Raw genomic sequence first — 23,786 nt, forward strand, 5'->3', positions numbered from 1 at the left:
TTTCGTATATTTTCCTTCATATATATTTGTAAGTATCTAGTATACTATTTGAAATTTCGTTGAGATAAATAAGTTGCATGTAAGTATAACTATTATTTAAAATGTCTGCTATCGTGGATCAATACGTTACGGAGTGGACCCATCAAAAACACATTTAACAAACGCATTTTTTTGCAATCACAATTAGGTTGTTTCAGTCATTAATTGTAGTTGCTTGCCGTCGTTGTCATCTTGGTGAAGTAGTCGAGTAGTCGAGAAGAGAATGAAGCTCTCCCGCGCGATTAGCCAGTGACGTCAGTGGGGGTGGCAAGTGGAATCACGTGACAGCACTTGGACGTTGGAGGTCCATTTCCTACAAGCCGCAGCGAGACATTATAAAGTGGAGCGGTGCGACTGCTGCTTGTTTACAGCGCGGATCCCACGGTGTGCGGCGGGGAGTTCACAGCGCTCACAGCCGTCGACCAGCAGCAAAACACAACCAGAGCCTCCAGCCCTCCACAACAGACCGCCTTGGATCATCACACGGCGAGTATACCTCAGCTTTAATACATTTCGCCATCGTCCATCCACGTTTTCCCTGTGAAACGAAGACGCAATTCGCCAGTGCGTGCAGGAACTAAAAAGGACCGAAGACGTCGGGTAGGCTGCTGGTGCTGAACACGTTATCCAGGACCTGACTGCGACGGGCAGATATTGGAGATTAACTGTGTGTGTCGGTGTGTGTTTCCGATGAGGAGGTTGTTTTCCCGTTCCTTCATGTGTTCCACGCACTACGGACCGTAGTCTGGCGATATCCAGACCTATTTACCCCGGTTTTTTTTTTAATCGGTTGCCCGCTATTTTCAGGCTCTGCGAGGCTGGCATTTCAAGAAATGGAGTCGGAGGATGCGGTTGATCGCAAAGGGATTCGTGATGCGATTTTTTCGGCACCGTTTTTCGGTACCACGTCGTTCTGCCGCTAGCACACGAACACGCCACGACTATGCCGATTAAAACAAGATTTATCGCCCGAAGGATAAATCGGTGATTTTCGCCGCGGATCGACGGAGCCTGCCGCTCTCTCTCCCCCAAGACATTCCACAGCAGCAGCACGAGACGAACACTGGGAGCTCGTGCGTGAGAGCCAGTTGAGCTAAGCTAAGCTAGCCCTGCTCCCCCCCGTCCATAAGACCCGCTAGATCCACCGGGTCGCTGCTGAAGAACGACTCGTGTGTGTGCGTGTCTCTGCGCCCCCTCATCACATAGTAGCTATCCCGTGTGTACACACGCCTACGGCCCCGGTGAGGAGGATGAGTCGGCCGGGGACCAGGAGGTGCCTCACGGAGGGAGATCCGTTGACCTTGTTCTGCTGGCTCCTGCTGATCCTGGGTCTGTCCACGCGCTGCATTCGGCCCGCCAATGGAGAAAGTACGTATACGGTGTTTCACTGACGTCGGTTCCTATAGAAATGGATCTCCTGAGCCTTCTCCTGGTGACCGTGTGGTCATCCGCCGAGGTGGGATGCACTGCTGCCACGATGGCCTTACGTTAGTTAATAGCGTCCAGTAGGCATGGAAACCTCCATGGCAGGGCTTGCCACTGGAGCACACACACACACACACACACACACACACACGAGCAATGCGGAATGCTGCATCTCTTCGAGAGCAACACTAATAGACCTAGATAGGGACGTAGTGGCGTTTCCTAACACAGCTTAGTGATTTCGTAGGACCATCTTTCTTTTGATGGACATGAAGGTTATCCTGGATGTGCCACTGCTTAACTGTAAAGTAATCTTACTCGCTATTCACTTTATTAATGGGCAGGGATATGGGAGACGTGTGTGTCTGTGTTCAGGGTTTGTACTTGGGTTTTGTACTACACTATGGGTTGTGTATACAGTGTGTGTGTGTGTGATATTGAGAACGGAAGGTAGCAGGAAGCAGATTAACTCGCTGGTTCTTTGTGTTTTTGTTTTGATTCCTTCGTGTAATGTTTCCCCTGTCCAGGCAGACATCTTCTGGAGATCTGTGCTTTGGTTAAACAAAACAGTGCGGGGCTCAGGGTCACTGGTCGTATGTGATCAGAGCAGGTGTTGTGTTCCCGACAGGGTCGTCCCCATCCCTTATCATCCACATTAGGTCGTCTCATAAGAACGATAGCCTAGCCCTAGAAGGTCAGGTTGTGTCCCCTAAAATTGATTGTTATTACAGATTGACTCTGCAGCTTAAGGACAATGTAAGTCTTCTTCATCCTTGAACCTTCGCCACTCTTTAAACAAATATTTGGAGTGTTTTCAGGACAATTGTAGACATGATTTTTAGCTTATCCCCCACCCCCCCCCCCCCCCGTCTCCTTTTCCGTCCATAATGAGAGGGTTGGCGAGTTCAAAATAGATCCAGCCTAAAGCTTTCTCCAGCACGGACAGAGGTGTTCCTGTTTGCCGGTGAAGAGTAAGGCTTCTGTCAGCGGACGGTGTGGGCCCCGAGCCTGCAGTCTGCGGCCCCTTGGCTCTGCAGCCCTTGGTTCTGTTGCTTGCCCTGCCCTGCATCTCTCTCCGCTGTCTTCAGTGTGTGTGTGTGTGTGTGTGTGTGTGTGTGGACACCCTGGCCTATATCGCTGGCTGCTTGTTTCCTTGGAGTTTTTCTAGGAACGTTTCGTATGCAGGTACCCATGTGAGTAATAGTGACACGGATGGAGACTGATATGAAGGTGGTTGGTGTTGTGCGACTTTTAAAAAATCCAAAGCAGCTGTGTTACCGCTGGTTGTCATGGTAAACTAAGGTAATCAAGCTCATGCCTAGCCAGTAGGACTGCTCTTCAAACGGCTCTTTGAAGCAAAATACTAAGATATATTTATTTCTAGAAATAAACATTTATAAAACGTTAAAGTTAAACCAAGGTCCACCGTTCAAACATGGCCAGCACTGCACAGCCTTGATGGCTGGGCTTTCAGACCAGAGACATGGCCAGGCGTTTCTTTGCAATGTTACTTTATGATGGAACATAGATGGAATGTTTGTTATGCTTGCTGTTCTTGTCCTATGATTGCTGCCCATCTAGGATGCCTCCTCACCAAGGAGACTCAGACATAACATAGCGGAGTCGATGAGGACGGGCGCACTGTTGTCTCTGATTTATGCTCAAGGCCTCCACCAAACTGCTCTCTAATCTCTCAGTAAGGCCACTTAGAACCACACATGGCCCACATCCTGGCACAGCAGTCCCCACTGTAGGCACAGAGCAGCCTAGAATCCATGTTCCCCAAGACTGTTGGATCCGCTCAGCCCAACAGTGGCCGATCCAGCAGCGGAGTAAAACAAAGCCCCATTCCTGTTCAGTCCACACACAGGCACATGACATACGAACCCAACCAGGAAGCAGGTGTAACCCCACACCTGGACCCAACCCCAGTAACTCCAGGGAAACAAAACTGGTGGATGACTGCTCGGAACAGGATCATTATCCAACATAATCTCATTCAGGCATTGAAAACTCAGGGGGGGAAAGCCCTGGTTTGAAATGTGAGAGTACAGTAGTGGCGCTTCGTGTATTAATGTGGATATGAGGCGGTTATTACTTAACACTCCTCTTGATGATTCTCTGCCGGGCTCTCGCGGAACTCTGCTCTTCCTGTTTCCGTTGTTGACAATGAATGTTTTCCTGCGTGGTGTGGTCCTTCGGGAGGGTCTGGCCTGGGAGCCTTTCTCTCATGGGGGGGGGGGGGGGGGGGGGGGATTTCTCCGGATCTGAGGTGTTAGGAAGGGCTTCAAAGCCAGGACGCCAGCAGGTTTTCCTGGTTATTCAGCTTGATAGGGGGGTCTGGTGTTGGGGTCTGAGGCCCCTCTAGTGTGTGTGTGTGTGTTGGAGGCTGAAGTGTGCTCCTGGGTTAGATGGTGACAGTGTTGCATGAACCTGGGTGACTGACTGTCCAAGGTTCTCCAACCGGTTATGCACACATTTTATGGTTTGTGCAGGCAAATGTAAATGTACCGAAATATGTTTCAGCAGGTTATCAGGCCTGGTGGAATATGCATCATGTGTGATGGGATGGGAACAGGTTTTGGAATAATTGGAACGCATGCAACGTCAAGAGTGTGTTTAGGGCAGCTGTTGTTGTGCTACAGCTTTCATTGTTTTTAGCTCCGGCCTGTATAACACTCGTAGGCAACCACCAATTTGGAAATCTCTTAAAGTGCAAGTCCTGAGTAAGCTTACCTCGAAACAAACTGAGTTGGCGATTCAGCTGTTGATAGCACTTGTTTCCAGGCAACCACTACTGGCGAAACCTTCCTCTATGATGGGCTCTGACTGAGCTCTGTGACCGGCTGTTCTTTTCTAGTGCGATTTCATAGATCTCCCTATTTCATATTAACTAATGTCAAGCATTTTCTTTGATCAACATTTTTCTGAGTGTTTTTTGTTAAATCATTAAGGAATATTAGGCTTGAAGGTCATCTCTGTGATTACCGAGTGTGGGGTTGGGGATGGCGGCTCTAAGTGTTGTCTAGAGTATATTTTCCCGGAACTTCACACAGGTTATGTACTTGCTACAGGAAATAGCCCGACCTACTCTGTAATCAGTCCCGTCTGACGCTTAAGCAAGGCATGTGTCAACTTAAAGCCCCCATACAATTGATTTACTGTGAATATTATTTCTTAATAATAATCAAGCAATGCCTTTTCTCACAAAAACATGTATGCAACACAACCATGTATATATTGCTTATGACCCCGCAGACAAATATTTAGTTCAGTTACGACAATCATTGTCCCAAGCCCTCACCACAACCAGCCTATGGAAGCATACAGAGCGATGCCTACACATAGGATTATTATTATTACATTGACAGTCACCCTTGTGAACATCTGGGCCAAATGAAAGAAGATCTCTTTGTAATGGCATCCTGCAGACTTCTTTCCCCCCCCAAAGTAAAGATTGCGTCGTTATTGGAAATATGTGAAGACTGATGTTATGGAGGGGACTTGGAGGGCTGAGGAGCTGTCTTCAGTCGAACGTCCCATGGTGCCGTGGCCATGCATGCTGGTACATGCCTTGGCCACACTCTAATCAAGTCTCTTACCGTGAAGGGTCTCAGCTGATGCCTGTTGTAGATCTTCAATGTAAACACCCTGCTAGCCTTCTGGGGGGATGCATGCTAGACTTGTAAAGCAATGATGTTGAAGGATAATACCGTAATACAGATGTGGAGGACAAAAACATTAGCTTTCAGCTGTTGTTCCTGTGTCACCCCCCCCCCCCCCAAACTCATCATATGGATGTCAACACATGTAGAGAATTCTTGGTCTACAGCCTTGGATGGGAGCCCCCTAGTCCTTCCCCTTACCCCTCCCCCTTGTTTTGAAGGGGATAGGGTAAGGGGTAGAAATGGGATTTCCACCCCTTACCCCTTCCCCTTACCCCTTCAAAAGGAGGGGGAAGGGGTAAGGGGTAGACATGGGATTGGGCCTGGGTCTCCACCAGATGGAGGGGTGTATGCCCCTAGGCCACCCTTTTGATCTGGGCTCTGTTCCTAGTTACTAATGTGCATAATAATACCCAAGCACATGTAAGATACCTGTCCTGTTTTGCCCTCTTACGACGTGACTATGGCCTCGTTGTCCTTTTCTTTACTTTCCTCCCTCTAAAGTACACTACAATTTTGATCTGCGTTGTTGACGCACTTCAACATCCAACTCCCTCTGTGTCTCTTCTCTATATATCTAACTGTGTGACACCCTTCTCTGCCTCTGTCTCTCTCCAGTCTGTGGCCCCAGCATCGACATCGGCAACGACATCAGCGAGTTCCACCGGCTGGAGAACTGCACGGTGGTGGAGGGCTACCTGCAGATCCTGCTCATCGGCGACAAGAACAGCAACGTCGCCAACCAGGAGCTGTTCCGCTCGCTCAGCTTCCCCAAGCTCACCATGATCACGGACTACCTGCTGATGTTCCGCGTCTCGGGCCTGGTCAGCCTCAGCACCCTGTTCCCCAACCTCAGCGTGATCCGCGGCCGCAACCTCTTCTACAACTACGCCCTGGTGATCTTCGAGATGACCAGCCTGAAGGACGTCGGCCTGTACAGCCTGAAGAACATCACGCGCGGGGCCATCCGCATCGAGAAGAACCCCGAGCTGTGCTACCTGGACTCTGTGGACTGGTCGCTCATCATGGACGCCGAGTTCAACAACTTCATCGCCAGGAACAAGCAGGCGAAGGAGTGCAGCGACGTGTGCCCAGGTATCATGGAAAACCGCCCGCAATGCGGCCGCACCATGTTCAACCACAACTACAGCTACCGCTGCTGGAGCTCCAGGCACTGCCAGAAAGGTAAGGCAGAGCATCTTCTTGTGTGTGTGGGTGGGTTGGTGGGTGGGTGGGTGGTTGTTTCCAAAATTTACTTTTAGTATTTTGACCTACCACGGGTAGAGAATTCAACTGGACATGCAATTGCCCTTAAATGTTACTGAACTGTCAATTGAAAGTAACCAACCATTGGCGGATGGCAGGTGTTAATCTTGGTGTATGTGTGTGTTGGCTATCTCATATTGGATATAGAAAGAGTGAAAACAGGAACTTACAGTGTCGGCAACAAGACTATGTGAACCCAAGAGACGAGTCAGCCAGACTCCACCCGCGCAAACGCATGCACGCTCGCATACACACTCTTTGGAAGCAACAGACTGGAATAGGTTGGTCGTCAGTACCTGGAAATCATGCAACCTTTTCTCACTGCAAACACATTACTCTAACGCTCTGAAGGGTGTGCAAGTAAGTGCATATGTTCCTGGCCGAATAATGTGAGCCGACTCTTCAGTGTCCACCACTCTAAAACATTTCAAAGCCAACCTGGCTGTTACTTATTTTTCTACTACTTTGATGCCGGTTATTTCCACTTTTACGCTCTGTCACCTAACATACTGTATCCTTGTTCCCGGGCAGCCACGGGCATTCAGTTACAGCACCCAGCTTGCGTTTAGTACAAGGACGGCTGCTTTGTGTTTAAGGCCGGTTGAGAACCACCTATGCTGCTTGGAATCGCACTGTGATTGGTTGTAGGTTTAGGTTTTAGGTTAGAAATGTTTTTTAGTGGAGGTATTAGGTTGGAGATGGTTGTGTTAAGGTATTAGGTTAGGAATGGATTTACTTTAGGTGTTAGGTTAGAGAGAGTTACGTTAAGGTATTGGGTTAGAGAGGGGGATGTTGTTGGGATTGTCATGTTTAGTAAACAGAAAGCCTCAGCAATTCACAGCATGGTTCTCGGCAGCATGTGCGGGCCGTACCAATTGTGCTAGGTCACCCTGGGTCCCAACTGCTGTACTCTTGCCACGAACCGTCTGACCTGTGACCGGGTCACGGCGGCGTGTAGCTGTGGTATTTCCTGGTGTCCATGGATCGGATGTGAGCTTGATGTAATGGGAGAGCACCAGCGCTGTGTGCTGCAGGTCGAACAGATCAATAAGCAGCTGGTGTTTCCAGCCTCCACTCATTCATAAAAGCTCCACACAGCCACGGCGCCGTCCCATTGGTTGGTCTGTGCAAGCAGGGAGACCAATGGGAGGTCCCGGTCAGACCCTCTCCAGTTGTTCCCCTGGATTATTGAATACATTAAAAACCTGAATGTTTCCAGGCCTGGTGATGTCATGTGTTTAAAACGAAGGCAGTGCCCTTTGGTAACGGGCTGATTGCTTGGCCTTCAGTAGTGCTGCTTGCAGCTTTTTCGAAAACCGCTCATCCAAACAAGCTCACACTTGACACTGCACTTCTTTTGTCCTCAACCATACACCGGCGCATACATACGTGCGTAAACATCCTTGGTTAGGTCATGTCCCTTGTTAAGTTTCACAATGTCTGCTGATTGTGAAACGTATCTCATGGTTATAGTCTCATGTTATAAAACATGAAAATGACATGCTATTTGTTTGTGGGTCCAGAAACAGTGTTTAATGAGAAAACGCTTGGAAAACCGATCCTGTATGTTAAGAGGAATGCTGGTTTTAACGAAGGGTGAATAGAGCGTGGGCCCGGCCTCTGGGTGAGATCAAGTGTGAATAAAGTGTGTCGGGGTGAGATGAAAGGTGAATAAAGTGTGTTTTGGGTGAGAGGAAGGTCAATAAAGTGTGTGTTCCCGGATGAGTTGAAGGGTGTACAAAGTGTGCGTGTGCCTGCCGGATGTGCCACGATGGTGGTTGTAGGACGGCAGTGGAGGGGAAGATCTGGGCGTAACAACGGGGAGTACAGGAAGCCCCCAGGCAGTGGGCTGTTTACAACCGGTAGGAACTTGTTACCTACCACTTTCTAGTGTAGTCACCGGCGCCGTTGTGTCGCCGACGGCCCCTGCAGCGACTTAACGACGGCCCCTGCAGCGACACAACGACGGCCCCTGCAGCGACACAACGACGGCCCCTGCAGCAGGGCTGCACAGCGATGGGTCGCAAGGTCCTCCCCCGAGTTTACCGTTTAAAACAAATCTGGTTAATGACGCCAGATTTAACTTCATAGCGGTTATGTTGTTCCATTTCTATTCTAGGATGAAAGAGGTGCATCTTTGGGTGTATCGGGCACCGTCGTAGTTCAGTTGTCTAAACTCTGCGTTGGATTTGAACGGTTGCTGGGAAAGTTCTTTTTTTTTAAAGTGAAAACAGCAGATCAATCCGTCCTCATTGCCGGGAACAATGACCCCGGAGGATAATGACATATCCCATCTTCACCGCTACGGCGTGTTGCCACAACAACCGCCAACACATGACCGGGTGACATCATTGTCTATTCAACGGGCCGCTGGTGGCACACGGTTATGTGTTTCGGTCCGGTTCGACATCATTATTTTAATTTGGCTCGTGACATCGTGTCTGTTCACTAATGCTGTTGACGTCGTAGAAGACACACTGGGCCAGTGGTGAGCTTGTGACCCCGTCACGGTCATTTTGCGTGGGACACCAAAGTCCCGCTTCGTCATCCGAGTCTATCCAGTCTGTTATGACGGCGTCGTCTGGTCGTCGTTTCTTCTGTCATCGTAGTCTGTTCGGTCTGCCTTTGACCATGTAGCTGGACCGGCTGCCAGGGGCTTGGAACAACACCAGCCTTTTTGTTACGCTTGGAGACAACCTGGTCTGTAGGCCGGGGAGACGGGAAGTGTGTGTGTGTGTGCCCACACACTTGAACGGCTTGTGAGTTTATCGATATCCATCTTATTATACTGGCCTGAATGTGATCAGCACTCTAATCACATCAGAGATTAATTGAGTGTGTATGTGGGGGGGTGGGGGGTGGGGGGCAGAGCCATGGGAATTAGACGGGACATGCTGTCCTCTATTAAGCCAGCTAATGCTCTTTTCCGTGGTTAGCGTTGTCTGAGGAGCTGAGTGCCTTGCTCTTGTCAGTGGGACAGGGCTGCTGTACACTGGATTCTCGTGCTTCTGTCTGTGTATCTCTGTTCACCCCCTTTAACCCCACCCCTCCGGCCTCACACTCATCAACCTCGCACGCCTCTATACTCGTCAACCTCGCACGCCTCTATACTCATCAACCTCGCACGCCTCTATACTCGTCAACCTCACACGCCTCTATACTCATCAACTTCACACGCCTCTATACTCTTCAACCTCGCACGCCTCTATACTCTTCAACCTCACACTTATCCAACCTCAAACGTATCCAACCTCACACTTATCCAACCGTGCACCCCTCCAACCTCACTCCTCCAACCTTGCACTCCTCCAACCTCATCCCTCTAGCTTCCCTCGTTCAGCCACACCCCTCTAACAACATTCTTCCTACCTTACACATCTCCAACCTCATCCCTCTAGCTTCCCTCCTTCAGCCACACTCCTCCTCCTTACTCATCTTCAACTCCCCCTCCTTAGTTATCAAATCGAGTACCGTACATTCCTCAATTTTTCTTTAATCTTTTTCCGATACATGACATATTCCAATCCCCACCAATCCCCCCCCCCATAACATTGAAGTTGATGGTTATATCAAACAAAATTAGGTCTTTCCCTTGCATCTGTTTCAATATCGTATCACTCATGTAGCACTTCGTTAGTCTGCCTCTTAATTTAATGATGACGAGGCTAGCCTGTAAATGAGAATATAAAAATAATCTGCCATCCTGAACACAAACACAAGACTCCTTGTGTGTGTGTGTGTGTGTGTCTCTCGCTCTCTCTCAGGGGGTGGGTAATTGCAGGGATGTCACAGTAAACCAGAGCCACGGTGCTTGACTCGGACCCCCCCATTATTTTAGGGAGCGGTCCCACCCATTCCTGGAACTCCCTGGAGAACATTAGTGGTTTGGTTTTGATCGAGGCTCCTCTGTCATTACGGCTCCCGGAGCACCGCTACACACAGGGAGGGGAAACGGCTGCTCCCAGGCACACGAGCTTCAATGGAGCTCTGTGCACGGACGGTGTCTCCAGCCACCGTCATTTCATGTTAAGCCTCTGTGGAGGCCCAGTTGAACTCTTGGGTCTGTGTTGTGGCACAGGGCCAGGCAGGGATATGTTGTGGAAGGCAGGGGTTAAACAGGTTCTAGACGCAGCCGCTAGACGGGGGCTAGGTAAAGGCTGGACGGAGGCATAGGCTAGATGGAGCCTTGGGCCCTGGCCGGGCCCTATTCAGGGACTAGGCAGGCTACCCTCAGATAGATGGTGTCCTGTCTCAGGCCAGCTAGGATGGGCTCTCTCATCACATTCCAGAGATATTTCCATCTTCAACCTTGGGTAAACACTAACGCAAACACTCAGGAATGTCAAGGCTTCTTACAGTTACAACATTCACATCCCCGCTTGATGAGAAAAACGGCACAATGCACCATGTGTAATCTCACAATAGCTGTGTTCGAAATCGTTCCTCATCACGGATATAGTGCTCTATATAGGGTGCTCGCCATATTGTATTGGTGTTCGAATTCTCAGTGGTTAATTTCATGCACTTTCAGTGGACTTAAAATGCCCAAAATTTGAGTGTACATATGATGTTCCCTACATGTTACTCCTGTATACCACCACAATGCAATGCGGTCGTGTTTTTCCGGAGGAGAAGTAGAAGCTAAATAACCGAAAATGAATACATTTAATGATGGAGTCTCCGGCTTTCATTTAATAAAATGTCAACAATTAATTTGGGATTAACATAAAAAAATGTAACATTCAAAATTAATAAAAAAAACCTTGATCAAGGAAATATAACATTCAACATCAATACAACCTCCAGCTTTCCTCGTGAGTGCCCGGTTTGTTTACATGATGTGGGCGCATCTGTCCGCGTCACACAAATACCTGGCGCATTTACTGACGTAAATTTTGTTTAGAAGTGTTCAGCGTAGTGTAGTGCTGCACGATTTGGTGAAAAAGTCATATTGCGATAATTGTTGACAGTATTGCGATTTGCGATATAATAAACAAATGGTGTCATGAGTCTACTTGCTTGGTTATCAAGGAAAATGCACACGGATTACTGATAATTTTAAAATGTTTCTTTCTCAACTCAAACATACAAAATTAAACTAGCATAAAAAATGCAAAAACAATAATGTGTACAGTACTGTTTTAAAAGTAAAAAACGGTTAAAGTTAAAAACAAAAAAGTTAAAAAAATATCTTTTTCAAAATAATGGCATTCTGCTGTGCAAATTTGTTAGGTTTCTCAATAGTACAACTGGATGAAATGAATATAATTAAGAAAATACATGAAAAAAAGGGACCTTTTTTATTTTTTTATTTCCTTTCTATTAAATCGCAGCCTTTTGTGGTTATACAATCGCAAAGGCTGATGTTGCGATTCGATTAATCGTGCAGCACTAGCGTAGTGTCCGTATTCTCATTTGTTTGTTCCCTATATAGTGTGCTATATCATAAACACTATATAGGGAATAGTGAATGAGTGAATAGTGAACGATTTCGAACACAGCTTCTGTCTCCCGGAGGCTGTTAATGTACGGTAGGCTGGCTCTACCATCAAAGCGCCGCGCTTCAGTCCTGCCGCGACACCTTGTCAGCCAGCCATGACACAGAGCCCCGGGGCATGCTCTCTGCTACGTCTGGAGCATTGCCACAATCAATCTTTAAAGTGGCCAATAATTGCAGCAGCAGCATGAGACTTAGCATAAGTAACAGAGGAAACACAAGTTACATAAGAAAAGGGCGGGAGCATTCCTGTTTTAGGGTGCCATTTAAGTGCATTCTTTACAAGAGCAGGATCCCACCATGACAAACAAAAGAAATTAACTTAAATTCAGAGTTCATTAAAGACCCTTTTCCCCACATTTTAATCTACAAAGTATTTATCTTTTGTGTGCCAGTTGCTTTTGAGAGCTTTCGGATGTTTTCTAACAGTGAGGCCCCCAGATAAGCCCCGCCCCCTGTTCTGTGTTTCCGGGCCACGGGGCCGCGGCTGTTCTTGACGGGCCGTTCATCACGCTGCTGCCACCAGCTGTCAACACACCTAATGGGGAATCAGTAGCTGGGAGAGCTGCGAGCGACGTCTCCACAGACGCAATACTTCCCCATTTGTTTTGGCGACGGCCAATCCAAGATGGCGGTGACATTGATTCAGTGATCAATAGGCCAAGGCGGCTTATTTTGTCCACGGGCGTAGACCATGACATAAACAGTGTGACACGAACATGGAGTTATGCTCCGTTATCGTACGGTCTGCGAGACGGTTGGGATCGGCCGTAGCAGGTCTTACGGCAGTTATTCCAAACTGACAGTTGGCTTGAGCCATCGCAGACTTTAAAGCACTAATGGACCGTATTTATACATCATCTCCAGCTGCACGTTTCACTTTGGCACTTTAGCACCATAGTTGGACCAGACCTTGCACACTTGCACTGCTTCTCCGCAGTCTGATCAGTTTTGTTTTTTTTACCACAGATGGATTTGTTTCAGACCAGAGTTAGACCAGGATTGGATCACATTTGGACCAGACCAGTCATGGACATATAACTCATACAGACCAGGGTCACGTCTCAACACGGTGGTTACACATTATTGTTGTCAGCTGCTTCACCTTCCCAAGACAATAGTCCTCTCCAGTTCAGCAAACAACCAGGGCCCGGCCTCTGTGTACGGGGCCGTGTGCTGTCCTCCCTCCACTTATTCTGTTGTTCTAGTTATGCAGGACTTCTGGGTGTAAACATCTCTGCTCCCCCCCCCCCCCCCCCCAACATTTGTTTTTGTGGTTGGTTTCTAAACACTGTGTTTGAAGGCCGGCGTTTGTGCGTTTGTGTGTGGAGCCAGGGTTCAGTGGTGTGTCATGCCCAGCGTCTGAGCTCCCTCTGTGGGTCGCGACGGAGCGACGGGCCGCTGGGTGCTGCAGACCAGTCGGTCAGCAGGCAATTAGGCTGTGAATGAAGAGAGCGGAATAATAGTGGTCTTTGTTGTCTCCACAGCCCAAGACTGTTGGATAAACACGACATGCGGGCACTCACACACACAAACACACACACACACACGCAAACACACACACACACACACCACTGGCTGATTGGTTAACTAACTAACTTGCTGACTGACACAGGTCAACTAACCAAGTGTGTTGACTTTCTGAATACTGCAGCTTGCCCTGAACTGACCCTACTGAATATTGACATGCCTAACTAAGTGTCTAGCCAAGACCGCTTTTGAGCATATTTATTTATCATCTGTCGATTTTAAAACGAATTACGCTGCGAGGATGTTCAAAATGTAGTCTCGCACTCGAACGCCAGCTTCTGAGGAACGGTTGAGAAGGAGTTGAAGGTTGAAGTGTCAGCTCGCGTCGACATCACCGAGTGTGAAGCACAACCTGCTGAGAGGGTCATTCGCGCGGGTATCTCTGTTGTAATCTACCATGTCTAGACACTCACCTCCTTCCCCTTCCAGCACACATGTGCTGACATCACCAGAGGCCCCGGTCGCCATGCTGGGGCGGTGGCAGTCTTTATGGGGGCGGAGTCTGCTTGCCCCCGGCGTCACTTTGTTTACCTGGCCGTTCAGAGCTTTTGAAGAAGTACTGGGCTAGAAAACGCCCTGAGAGAGAGAAAGAACACGCGTAGAGTGTTTAGTCAGAGGAAGCACACGTACAGCATTTTACCATGTCAAGACAAAGTGCTAAAGATAGCCCATGATTTGGTGATATCAATGACTATGGCTGTATTAATCATAATGGGCTTATCAATGACTATAGTTGTGTTAATCACTATGGTGGCATTAATCACTACGGTATTAATGGCCATGGCGTTGTCGTTCAGAGACTAGCCCTTCTACCTAGGTACTGATTCCTGCAATGTGATGAAAGCTACAAATTAGCCATTCAAATAGGCTGCGAACAAGAGGGCAACAATAGAGGGCTATTGAAGTTGTATTCACCCCTGGTTGATGTGCTACCGTAGGTCCATTTACCCCTGGTTGATGGGCTACCATAGGTCTATCTCCCCGTGGTGGTTGAAGGGCTACGCTAGTTACATCTACCAATGGTTCTTGGGCTACCGTAGTTGTATCCTAGTAGGATTTGAACAGCGTAAGAAGCGTTTTTTGTTTGTGGTATACTTTCTTTTTTTTTTTACTAGAAACTATAGTCATGTTTTGTATGAAAACAAAAGTATTAATGTTATTTTTTTAACATCTATGGATATTTGGGGACTGCTGGTAGAAGGCTAGGTTACACTTCGTCTGATTATCCCAGTGATAAAATGTATGTTGTTGCTAGACGTCTGAGAACGCCTCACGCCAACGCTTCAGTTGAGGTAACGGCAGCTATCATCAGAACGGCCAAACAGTGAGTATTTACCATATTTGTGTTGTGTTGATGTCACAACATGGTAGGTCTGTCAAGGTAAACTTCTGAGGATCGGATAGCAAAATAAATGTCTCATAGACGGGTAGATGTCAGATAGATGAGTAGATGCTGCCTCAGGTGGTTCTCATGCTCCAGCAGATGGGAGGCAGTAGATAGGAGATTGCGGGTGAGGAGGTATCGCGCACGCCAGCACTCGCACATGGCCGTACTCACGCAATCATAAACGCACAGTCAGGCATACGTCCAGTTAGCAGAGCGGCTGCAAGCCAGTATATAAAACTAACCTCTGAACGGCATGGTCCCAGCCCGTAGCACAACATGTTTTCATGTGCACATGACAATAAAAATGTTAGGCTAGTCTTAATTCAGACAAATAGCAATGCAAAGTCATCCATAGTTAGCAATACAAAGTTATTTTGGTTAAAATGCAATCGGAAGACCATAGTCTTTGCAGGTGCAATAAGGTCCTGTTCTATTCTCTTCGACTTTACCTCAGACATTTTTTTTTTTCTACCTCCTCTCCCGGGTAGAGAAAGTGAGAACATTGTGTGCCAGCTCACAGGCTCCTCAGACAGACGGGTGACAGACTTACTGGAGGAATGCAGAACATTTCCCTCATACCTGTCACATACTCGACCCCAACCTGGATGTACGTTCAAAACCGTTTAAACTACACAACAAATCCAGACCAGAAATTAATTCCAACCGACGGAATATAAACATTCCTGTCTTTTTTCTTTCTTTTTATTTTTTTGTAACATCACAACCCACATTCCCTGTAGTCCGATCATTTCGTGAGGGTCCATCCATGAAGACTAGGTTTCGTTGGGTCTGGGGGTACACCAATCCTGTCCTATTGGTGAGGGGCTGTTCTGGGCCGAGCACTCTGATTGGTGGTTATATGAGGAAGCAGTTTGGTGGAATGACACCTGACCAGTGACCTTTTTAAACTAAACTGACCTGGATTCTGTGCGCTGCTGGGGTGTTTGTGAGAGAGGGCGGGAGCCAGAGAGTAAATTCCACGCATAGCTGACCTCCTTTAAAGACTCTCAGCCCTCCTTTCCTTCTCATGCTTTTCTCTCTACATCTTATTGTTTAAGTGTGTGTGTGTGTGTGTTGTATCACTCTGCGGTGTTTGTCACCTGTGCTGCATGCAGGAATGTCTTCAAACTTCATGAACTCTGCGTTGCCTTGAAATCTCTGCTATTATGAAGAAACAAAGCAGGATTATAACATAGAATTTCAGAGGGGTTAGGCGTATATGTAATGACAGAATTTTAAATAGATTCTGTGACTATAAATTTGTCACAGCGTTTAACCCCCACTGTGTTGAGTAACTCCCTAGCAGACTGCAGGGTCTGCTAGCCGGGCGGGAACAGAATGAGTCTGGCAGTCTGGTATACATTAGCATCTTCATTCACCACAAACTGCATGCGGTCTTCGGGGTTCAATCACCAGATACTGGTGTCTTGCCGTCCTCGACCAATCTGCTGCTCTTTATAAACCGTACGAAGGCACACCTCAACCAATCACATTTAACCTTTTAGAGGATTGGAGGGCTCAGCCAATCGGAGCTCGCCTTTGTCTCTGGGCGTGGTGGATGCTCTTTCAATGGGGAGTCTGGTACGTCTTTCTGTCTGTCTGTCTGTCTGTGCGGGGTCCTTGGAGAGGAGAGCGTGTCTGGGCTGGCTCCTGACATCAGACACAGCAGTGTGGGGGCCTCCAGAAGGACATCTCTGTTGCTCAACAATGATGCACTGGACTTACTCACCCTTACCAAACTCTCAAAACTTGATTTTTTTTTTCCTCGTACCTTCATAAACCTACTTATAAACGTAAACACAATACACCCTCAACTAACTAAACTCTCTACCCATATACCTTAATATAACCATTGCAACTTTACGTCTAACCTCAACTACAACAAACCCTCACCTGAATGGACTATCTCTACCCCTATGCCTAAACATAACCATTGCAAACATTGCATTGAAACTCAACCATTCCTAATCATTGACGTCACCTCAGCCGTTCTTCCACCTACAGTCGACCATTCTTGTGTACCGTGAGAACATGCTCCATCTGGTTGCAACCACAGTTGAGGGGTGGAGGTAGCACAAAAGAGCCATGGTCCTAAATATTACCAGTCCTGCTGCTGGGACCTCCCCTAGTCACTTTTTCCTCTGCTCTGGTACAATAAGCACTGACTTATTGTGACCCAAACACTGGATGAGAGAGTCGGACTGAAGACACCTGCAAAACGTGGACTGGATCCGGGGAACTCTGGACTCTCAAGGCACAGGATTGGAAAACCAGTTTTTTGTTTTTTCCTAACTAAATCCTGCAGTTTTATCTTTAAATGGCATTGGCGAAATGTAAATATGATGGGTGGGTCCAATCAGTGCTCGGGAGAGGGGGTGAACGAGTGCATCGCCTCTCCAATAAAAACCAAACGAACAATGGCAGCCCCTATGAAAGCAACAATCTACGGAGCATTCAAATGGTTTAATCCCCAATAGACTTAACCATGTTAAAGTTGAACAGAAATCTGCACCGAAGGCTTTTCCCAGAGGAGAATATCTTTTAATTAGCTTTCAACTTTTATGTCCGGCAAGAACAAAGGGCGAGAGTGTCCCTTGAATCTGATGGCGAGAGTTTTTTTGAACAATGTTGGGCTGTGCCCATATTTGGTAATCACTTGCTGACAAGCAAAGGCCATGCTGATATTCATTGCGAAAGCAAACGCTGGTTTGTTTTCGTTCGTGCCTAAATCATGTTGTCTGAATGAACCAAAAATGTATCCCTTTGTTCGAAGCTAGAATTTCACAATGTTTGTTGACCATTGCAAAGATTGGTTGTGATTGGTTGAAATGACGTGAGACACTATTGAGAAAACTTGTGAATGTGCTGAAGCGACTATTTCACAGGGTGTCCAACTCCTTGCCTAAGGGAGCATCGGGCAATCAAAACAACACTGACTCTGCATGTTTTGACTTGCGGCCATAATTACTGTCATAAACTATCTTCGTAGAGTCGCCTCCTTCTAGTTAGTCATGTTCTAGCTCTACATTCTGCAAATATCTGAAGGGTGTAACCTTTAGATTAAAAGTATAGGGCAAGCATGCTAGCTCACTGCTAGCTCCCAGCCTGCCAACCAATCACAAGCACGTCAAACACTGCATGAATGTAATTCCTCTCCGTCTCTCTCTCTCTCTCTCTCTGTCTAAAAGAATGCCCTGAGGCGTGCGCACGGCGGGCGTGCACCGCGGCTGGGGAGTGCTGCCACCCGCAGTGCCTGGGCGGCTGCACGGCGGCAGCGGACGCCACGGCCTGCGCGGCGTGCGTGCTCTACCACCACGGGGGACGCTGCGTCCCCGACTGCCCCGCCGGCACCTACCGCTTCGAGGGCTGGCGCTGCATCTCGGCCGAGCTCTGCTCCCGGGTGCACCTGCCCTACTTCGACCGCTTCGTCATCCACGCCGGGGAGTGCATGTCCGAGTGCCCCTCGGGGTTCACTCGCTCCACCATCGACAGGTGAGACAGACCGGGCCCGATCCGCCGCTAGCGAGGGACGGTTTTGTTAGCCTGTGGCGTTCGTCCGGGTTATGAACCGGGCTTTGTTGTTTACGTTATGCTGTGTTTAGTCTGCGATGTGATCTGTTATTGTCTTTGGTGTGATATGTCGCGGCTTGTCTTATTTGCCGTGTCCTTCCAGTGTTCCCTTCCAACCGTGTCTGATAAGTAATGAGATGTTATGGTGTTTGTCTCGGATAAGCAACGATATGTTATGGTGCGTTTTCCCCCGCAGCATGCGGTGTTCGGCCTGCGATGGCCTGTGTGATAAGTACTGCGAGGAGAAGGTCATCGACTCGGTCGACGCGGCGCAGTCGCTGAAAGGCTGCACCGTTATCAGAGGCAACCTGCACATCAACATCCGCAGAGGACGTGAGTTCCGCTCGCTCTTCCGCTACTGCTAATACACTACGGCTAGTAGCACTAGTGCTACTTATGCTACCACTTATGCTAAAGCTATTAATACAACTGCCACTTACCACCATTCGTTGTACGAGTGTATGAGTGTAGATGATGATGTGTATATATGTGTGTGTGTGTGTGTGTTTGCGCCAGACAACATGGTGTCTGAGCTGGAGAGCTTCATGGGTCTGATCCAGAGAGTGACGGGCTACGTGCTGATCAGACACTCTCACACCCTCAGCTCCCTGTCCTTCCTCAAGAACCTCCGCTACATCGACGGAGAGGAGCTCCTGGACGAGTACGTACGCTCACACGCACACAAACGTACACACAAACGTACACGCACGTACACGGGAGCGCGCATACACACGCGTACACAAACCCATACTACTCCGATACTACGCATTAGAACAAACTCTTTCTCTCTCTCCTCTCTCCTCTCTCTCTCTCCCCATGTCTGAAGCGCAGCCAGATCCATTTCTCGGCTGTCTCTCCTTCTACTTATCTCTTCCCCTGATCGGTCTCTTTCTCTAAAGGACAACTTGATTAGGGTGTGTGTGTGCGAGCGATGGAATCAGATAAGGGGGGGGGGGGGGTACTTTAAATGGAGGTCTTAGTTTCAGCACCTTTATCTGCTTACATGCCCCTCGTCCGTGGCCCTGGCGTTGCCATGGTGACAGGGCCAGTGTAGTTTTAGAGCCGTAGTGCTGGAATGCAGACGGAGGTGGTCGTCAAGACGACGGCATACTGCAGAGATGGGGCGCGAGAGGAACAGAATGTATTACGTTGACGCACGCACGCACTCACACACACCATTGGATCGGTTACATTCACTTGACACCGTTATCAGATTTGGATAATTGGGTTTTATCGAGCTACTGGTGACCTGGTTCAGTGAAAGCCCGTAATATGAAAAATGGTGTCAATTTCTAGGCAGGTAGGAATCTTGTACAGGGTCACGTTACATCTAAACAAGCCCAATATCTGTCTGGAAGACTTTCAAGGTTTGTCTCCCAGGGTCACTGGAAGGCCTTGATCGTCTCTTCCTCCTCTCTGACCTTCCCCCTCCTCCGTGTGCATACCCCGGTACGATGCCTTCAAAACAACCGTGTGACAAGGCCGTGAACCTCTGTAGCAACCTTCTCTCCGTCCATCTATGAACCTCTACAACCTGGCTGTCCGCCTCTGTCTGTCCAACCTTGACTCCGTCCATCTGTCCGTCTGTCCACCTCTGTCCATGAACCCGTTTACCTCTGTCCTGCAGTTCGTACGCCTTCGCTGCGTTCGACAACCAGCAGCTGCAGTACCTGTGGGACTGGAAACAGCACAATCTGACCATCCGCAACGGCAGCCTCCTCTTCCAGGGCAACCCGCGGCTCTGCATGTCGGAGATCCACGCAATGTGGAACAAGACGGGGGTGCGCAGCCACTTTGAGGAGAAGGACTTCCGCAACAACGGCGACAGAGCCAGCTGTAAGCCGGGGTCTGTGGGTCGTCAACCGCGTAGTCTTTGAGATCTCGTGCCGAGATCGGGTCAGGCACAGACATGGGTTGCAAACGGGCTAACCGTTTCCGGTACATTTCTGGTAAATTCGGCCACATGATATGAATACATTTCGGGACGCGGCAGATAATTATGCTAGCAAACTTTAATTTTTACAATGATTACTAAATGAGCAACAGATGTGTACAAGAGGACAAGTACATTCTTTTCCTCCTTCATTACCGTCGAACATGTGTCCAACTTTTTTGAAAATTCCCGGATTTCCTCCCTCTCGCCAGTGATGTAGCCTTGACCGCGCCTCTGTCTCTCCCCCAGGTGAAAGCACCGTGCTGCAGTTTAAGTCCAACAGCACCAGAAGTACCAGGATCAAACTGACCTGGCTGCGCTACCGCCCACCCGACTACAGAGACCTCATCAGCTTTGTCGTCTACTACAAGGAAGCGTGGGTTCCCCCCTAAACACCTCCTCCTCCTCCTTAACCCCTTCAACCATCACCTCCTCCGCCCCGTCCTCCATTACCTCCTCTATTTCTCTCTCTTTCTCTTCCAACCCTTCTCCTGGAGGAAGAGGAGGAGGTCCTCCTCTTCCTCCTATCCCTCCAATTCTGAGTCACAAATTGTTTGCAGCATTTGAATCTCATGTTGTTTTTAATGATCTTCAGCTGCCGATGTTTAAGTTCAAATCAGCGTCTCCTGTCATCTGTTTACATTCTAACGTTTATTTACATTCCCCTGGCCTCCTTCAGACCCTCTCCTTCCTGATTGGGGTTAATTGTAACGTAGCACTGCCAATAATGTCTACCTCAACTCCCCATGAAGATACATTAATTGTGCTTCTACACACTACTCTTAATTGTGCGTTGACACATTTGTTAAAGATTCTTATTCTTATTTTAATGTTTATACTGCTACAGTCCTGTTTTTTCTGTCTTGGGTTGCTGTTAACGATCCTATATGCCCTCGTGTCCCCACAGACCCTTCCAGAACATCAGTGCGTTTGAAGGCCAGGAGGGCTGTGGCTCCAACAGCTGGAACATGGTGGACGTGGAGCTCCACGAGGACCGCGAAGTGGACCCGGGCGTGCTGCTGTCCAACCTGAAGCCCTGGACCCAGTACGCCGTGTTCGTGAAGGCCATCACCCTCATGGTGGAGGACAAGCACACGCCTGGGGCCAAGAGCAAGGTGGTGTACATCCACACGAGCCCTGCAGGTGAGCTATACCACACTGGAATCAAACGACAGCATTATGTAGAACTACAGCACGACAACAGAATCAAACTGCAGTATAATGCAGAACTACAACACTAGAATAACACTACAGTTTAATGCAGAACTGGAATACAACCAGAGTATAATGCAGAGCTACACTAGAATCAAACCACAGTATAATGCAGAACTACAATTCAACACTGGGTGGTGTAATTCCACAGCAGCCCTGCATGTAATCTAATCAACACAATACTATTGTACAACACAAAGTGTCTATATCTGTGATACCAGGTTGTCTATCCACTTTCCTATATTGTACTCTAATGCTACTACACAATACAATGATAGTACAATATGATGCAACACAAGGTGTTTCTAGCCACTGCACCAGGTGATGTATACTACACTCCAATACTAAGACTATTATTAATGGAATAAAACGCACAATAGACGGGCCCGCTGGTTATGGTACACCAACACCCAATACCGCACGGTGCATGAACCCTCTCTCGCCCCCAGCGCCCTCCATGCCTCTGGATGTGCGAGCCTACTCCAACTCCTCCACCCAGCTGGTGGTGCGCTGGTCCCCCCCCCTCTCCCCCAACGGGAACCACACCTACTACCTGCTGCTATGGCAACAGCAGAACGAGGACCGGGAGCTCTACAAGCACAACTACTGCTCTAAGGGTAAGACGCGCGCTCACGCACAACCGCGGATCGGGCGGATGAGGCGACAAAAAATAGTACTTTAATAAATTCAGGCGGGTGGCGGTTAAACCAATCAAAATAAAAATATTTCTTCTTCTTTTTATTCTTGTATCCAACATCTTCCGGCGGTGAATTATATTTGGCATTTAATGGTCAAAATATTATTAATAAATATTCGAATATATTCGAATATTAATAAACAAACAAACTTCGAATATGATTTTTGGGCAAAAGTCTAAGCCCTAACACACACACGTCTGAGGGGTACTCACGCAGGGCTTCCCATCCTTGCCCTCCTCCAGAACTGAAGGTGCCCATCAGGATCGCCGCTAAGGGGGTGGGGGACCAGGAGGAGGACTCCAAGCCCACCAAGCAGGACCAGGAGGGGGGGGACCCGGGATCCTGCTGCCCCTGCCCCAAGTCGGCGGAGGACCTGGAGGCCGAGGCCGCCGACGCCTCCTACCGCAAAGTGTTTGAGAACTTCCTGCACAACTCCATCTTCACACCACGGTGAACACGTGCACGCACGCACGCACGCACTCACACAAAATAATGCCTTATTTGTTAGGACTTCTGCTTGGTTTGATGGTCGCATAAATATAATGAGTTAGCTTATCAGGGTTGACACTGCTGTCTGCATTTGATGCGGAGAGCCTCCACTCCACTAACAACTTTCTAGCAACTTTGAAGACAATGTGCGAGTCCACTCATGTCCTCTGCATTCAATTTGAAAAATGTGTAGGCTGCTATTAGCATTTTATATTATACCATAGACTTGTGTAGTATACTGTAGTGAATAACATTATAAAGCTGGTCCCTGTGGAGGCGGAGAGCTCCGTCCTGTCTGTTCACGTACGCTATTCACTTCCCATCGGGACAGAACTTGCACCAATACTTTTTATACTCTGATAACCCGGGAAACTGTGCCGACTTGACATGTAAACATAGCGTCACCTTGAGGCCCTGGTCCATAGTAAACGAACAAAACATAAAAACAAACATAATGCCCCCCCAACAGCCCCCCAGACCGTCGCCGTAGGGACGTGGTCGCCGGGGCCCCCAACGCCACGGTGTCGCGCGGCACAGAGCGGCTGTACGCCAACAGCTCGGTGGCCCCGCCCCTCCGCGCCGGCAGGCTGAACAGCAGTGGGCCGGCGCCGCTGGTCCCGCCCCTGCAGCAGTTCGACTTCATGGAGCAGGAGGTGGGGGAGCGCGAGCTGCAGATCTCGGGCCTGCAGCCCTTCACCGTGTACCGCATCGACGTGCACGCATGCAACCGCCAGGTGCGCCACTGCAGCGCCGCCGAGTGGGTCTTCTCCAGGACCAAGCCCGCAGGTCAGTGCGCCGCACCACTACACAGACGGGTCTCGCTTACATCAAGGGCGTTTTGCCAGACGCTCTTATCCAAAGTGACTGGCGATGAGTACATTTTGTCAGAAGAAAGAGAAACCACAATATATCGCTGTCGGTACCGTAAGGACGTTCATAGAAACAAGTGGCAAGCGCTAACAATCGCTAGGTTAACCCATTCCCCGTACACAGCAAAGAAAGATAGGATAAGATGCTACACAATGCCAAGTACTATTTTTGAGTGCCAGGATGTACAACATACATTAAAAGCGTA

At 48.6% G+C, this 23,786-nt stretch overlaps 1 protein-coding gene across 2 annotated transcripts in view; it reads left to right on the forward strand.

The window, feature by feature from the left end:
• The first annotated feature begins 272 nt into the window (after positions 1 to 272).
• The window catches only part of LOC132472521 (insulin-like growth factor 1 receptor), a 44,188-nt gene continuing 20,674 nt past the window's right edge, over positions 273 to 23,786 (forward strand). The window contains exons 1-11 of one of the 2 annotated variants that reach the window (XM_060072182.1): positions 273 to 1,407; positions 5,748 to 6,314; positions 17,998 to 18,301; positions 18,576 to 18,712; positions 18,896 to 19,040; positions 20,007 to 20,215; positions 20,562 to 20,688; positions 21,220 to 21,455; positions 21,974 to 22,141; positions 22,465 to 22,672; positions 23,181 to 23,497. In XM_060072182.1, the coding sequence (XP_059928165.1) occupies positions 1,290 to 1,407; positions 5,748 to 6,314; positions 17,998 to 18,301; positions 18,576 to 18,712; positions 18,896 to 19,040; positions 20,007 to 20,215; positions 20,562 to 20,688; positions 21,220 to 21,455; positions 21,974 to 22,141; positions 22,465 to 22,672; positions 23,181 to 23,497 (2,536 nt within the window). In that variant the 5' untranslated portion in view covers positions 273 to 1,289. The remainder of the gene's footprint in view (positions 1,408 to 5,747; positions 6,315 to 17,997; positions 18,302 to 18,575; positions 18,713 to 18,895; positions 19,041 to 20,006; positions 20,216 to 20,561; positions 20,689 to 21,219; positions 21,456 to 21,973; positions 22,142 to 22,464; positions 22,673 to 23,180; positions 23,498 to 23,786) is intronic. The other variant, XM_060072181.1, reaches the window with a different exon arrangement.

Source organism: Gadus macrocephalus, chromosome 14 (genome assembly GCF_031168955.1).
Source record: "Gadus macrocephalus chromosome 14, ASM3116895v1".
Taxonomy (NCBI): Eukaryota; Metazoa; Chordata; class Actinopteri; order Gadiformes; family Gadidae; genus Gadus; species Gadus macrocephalus.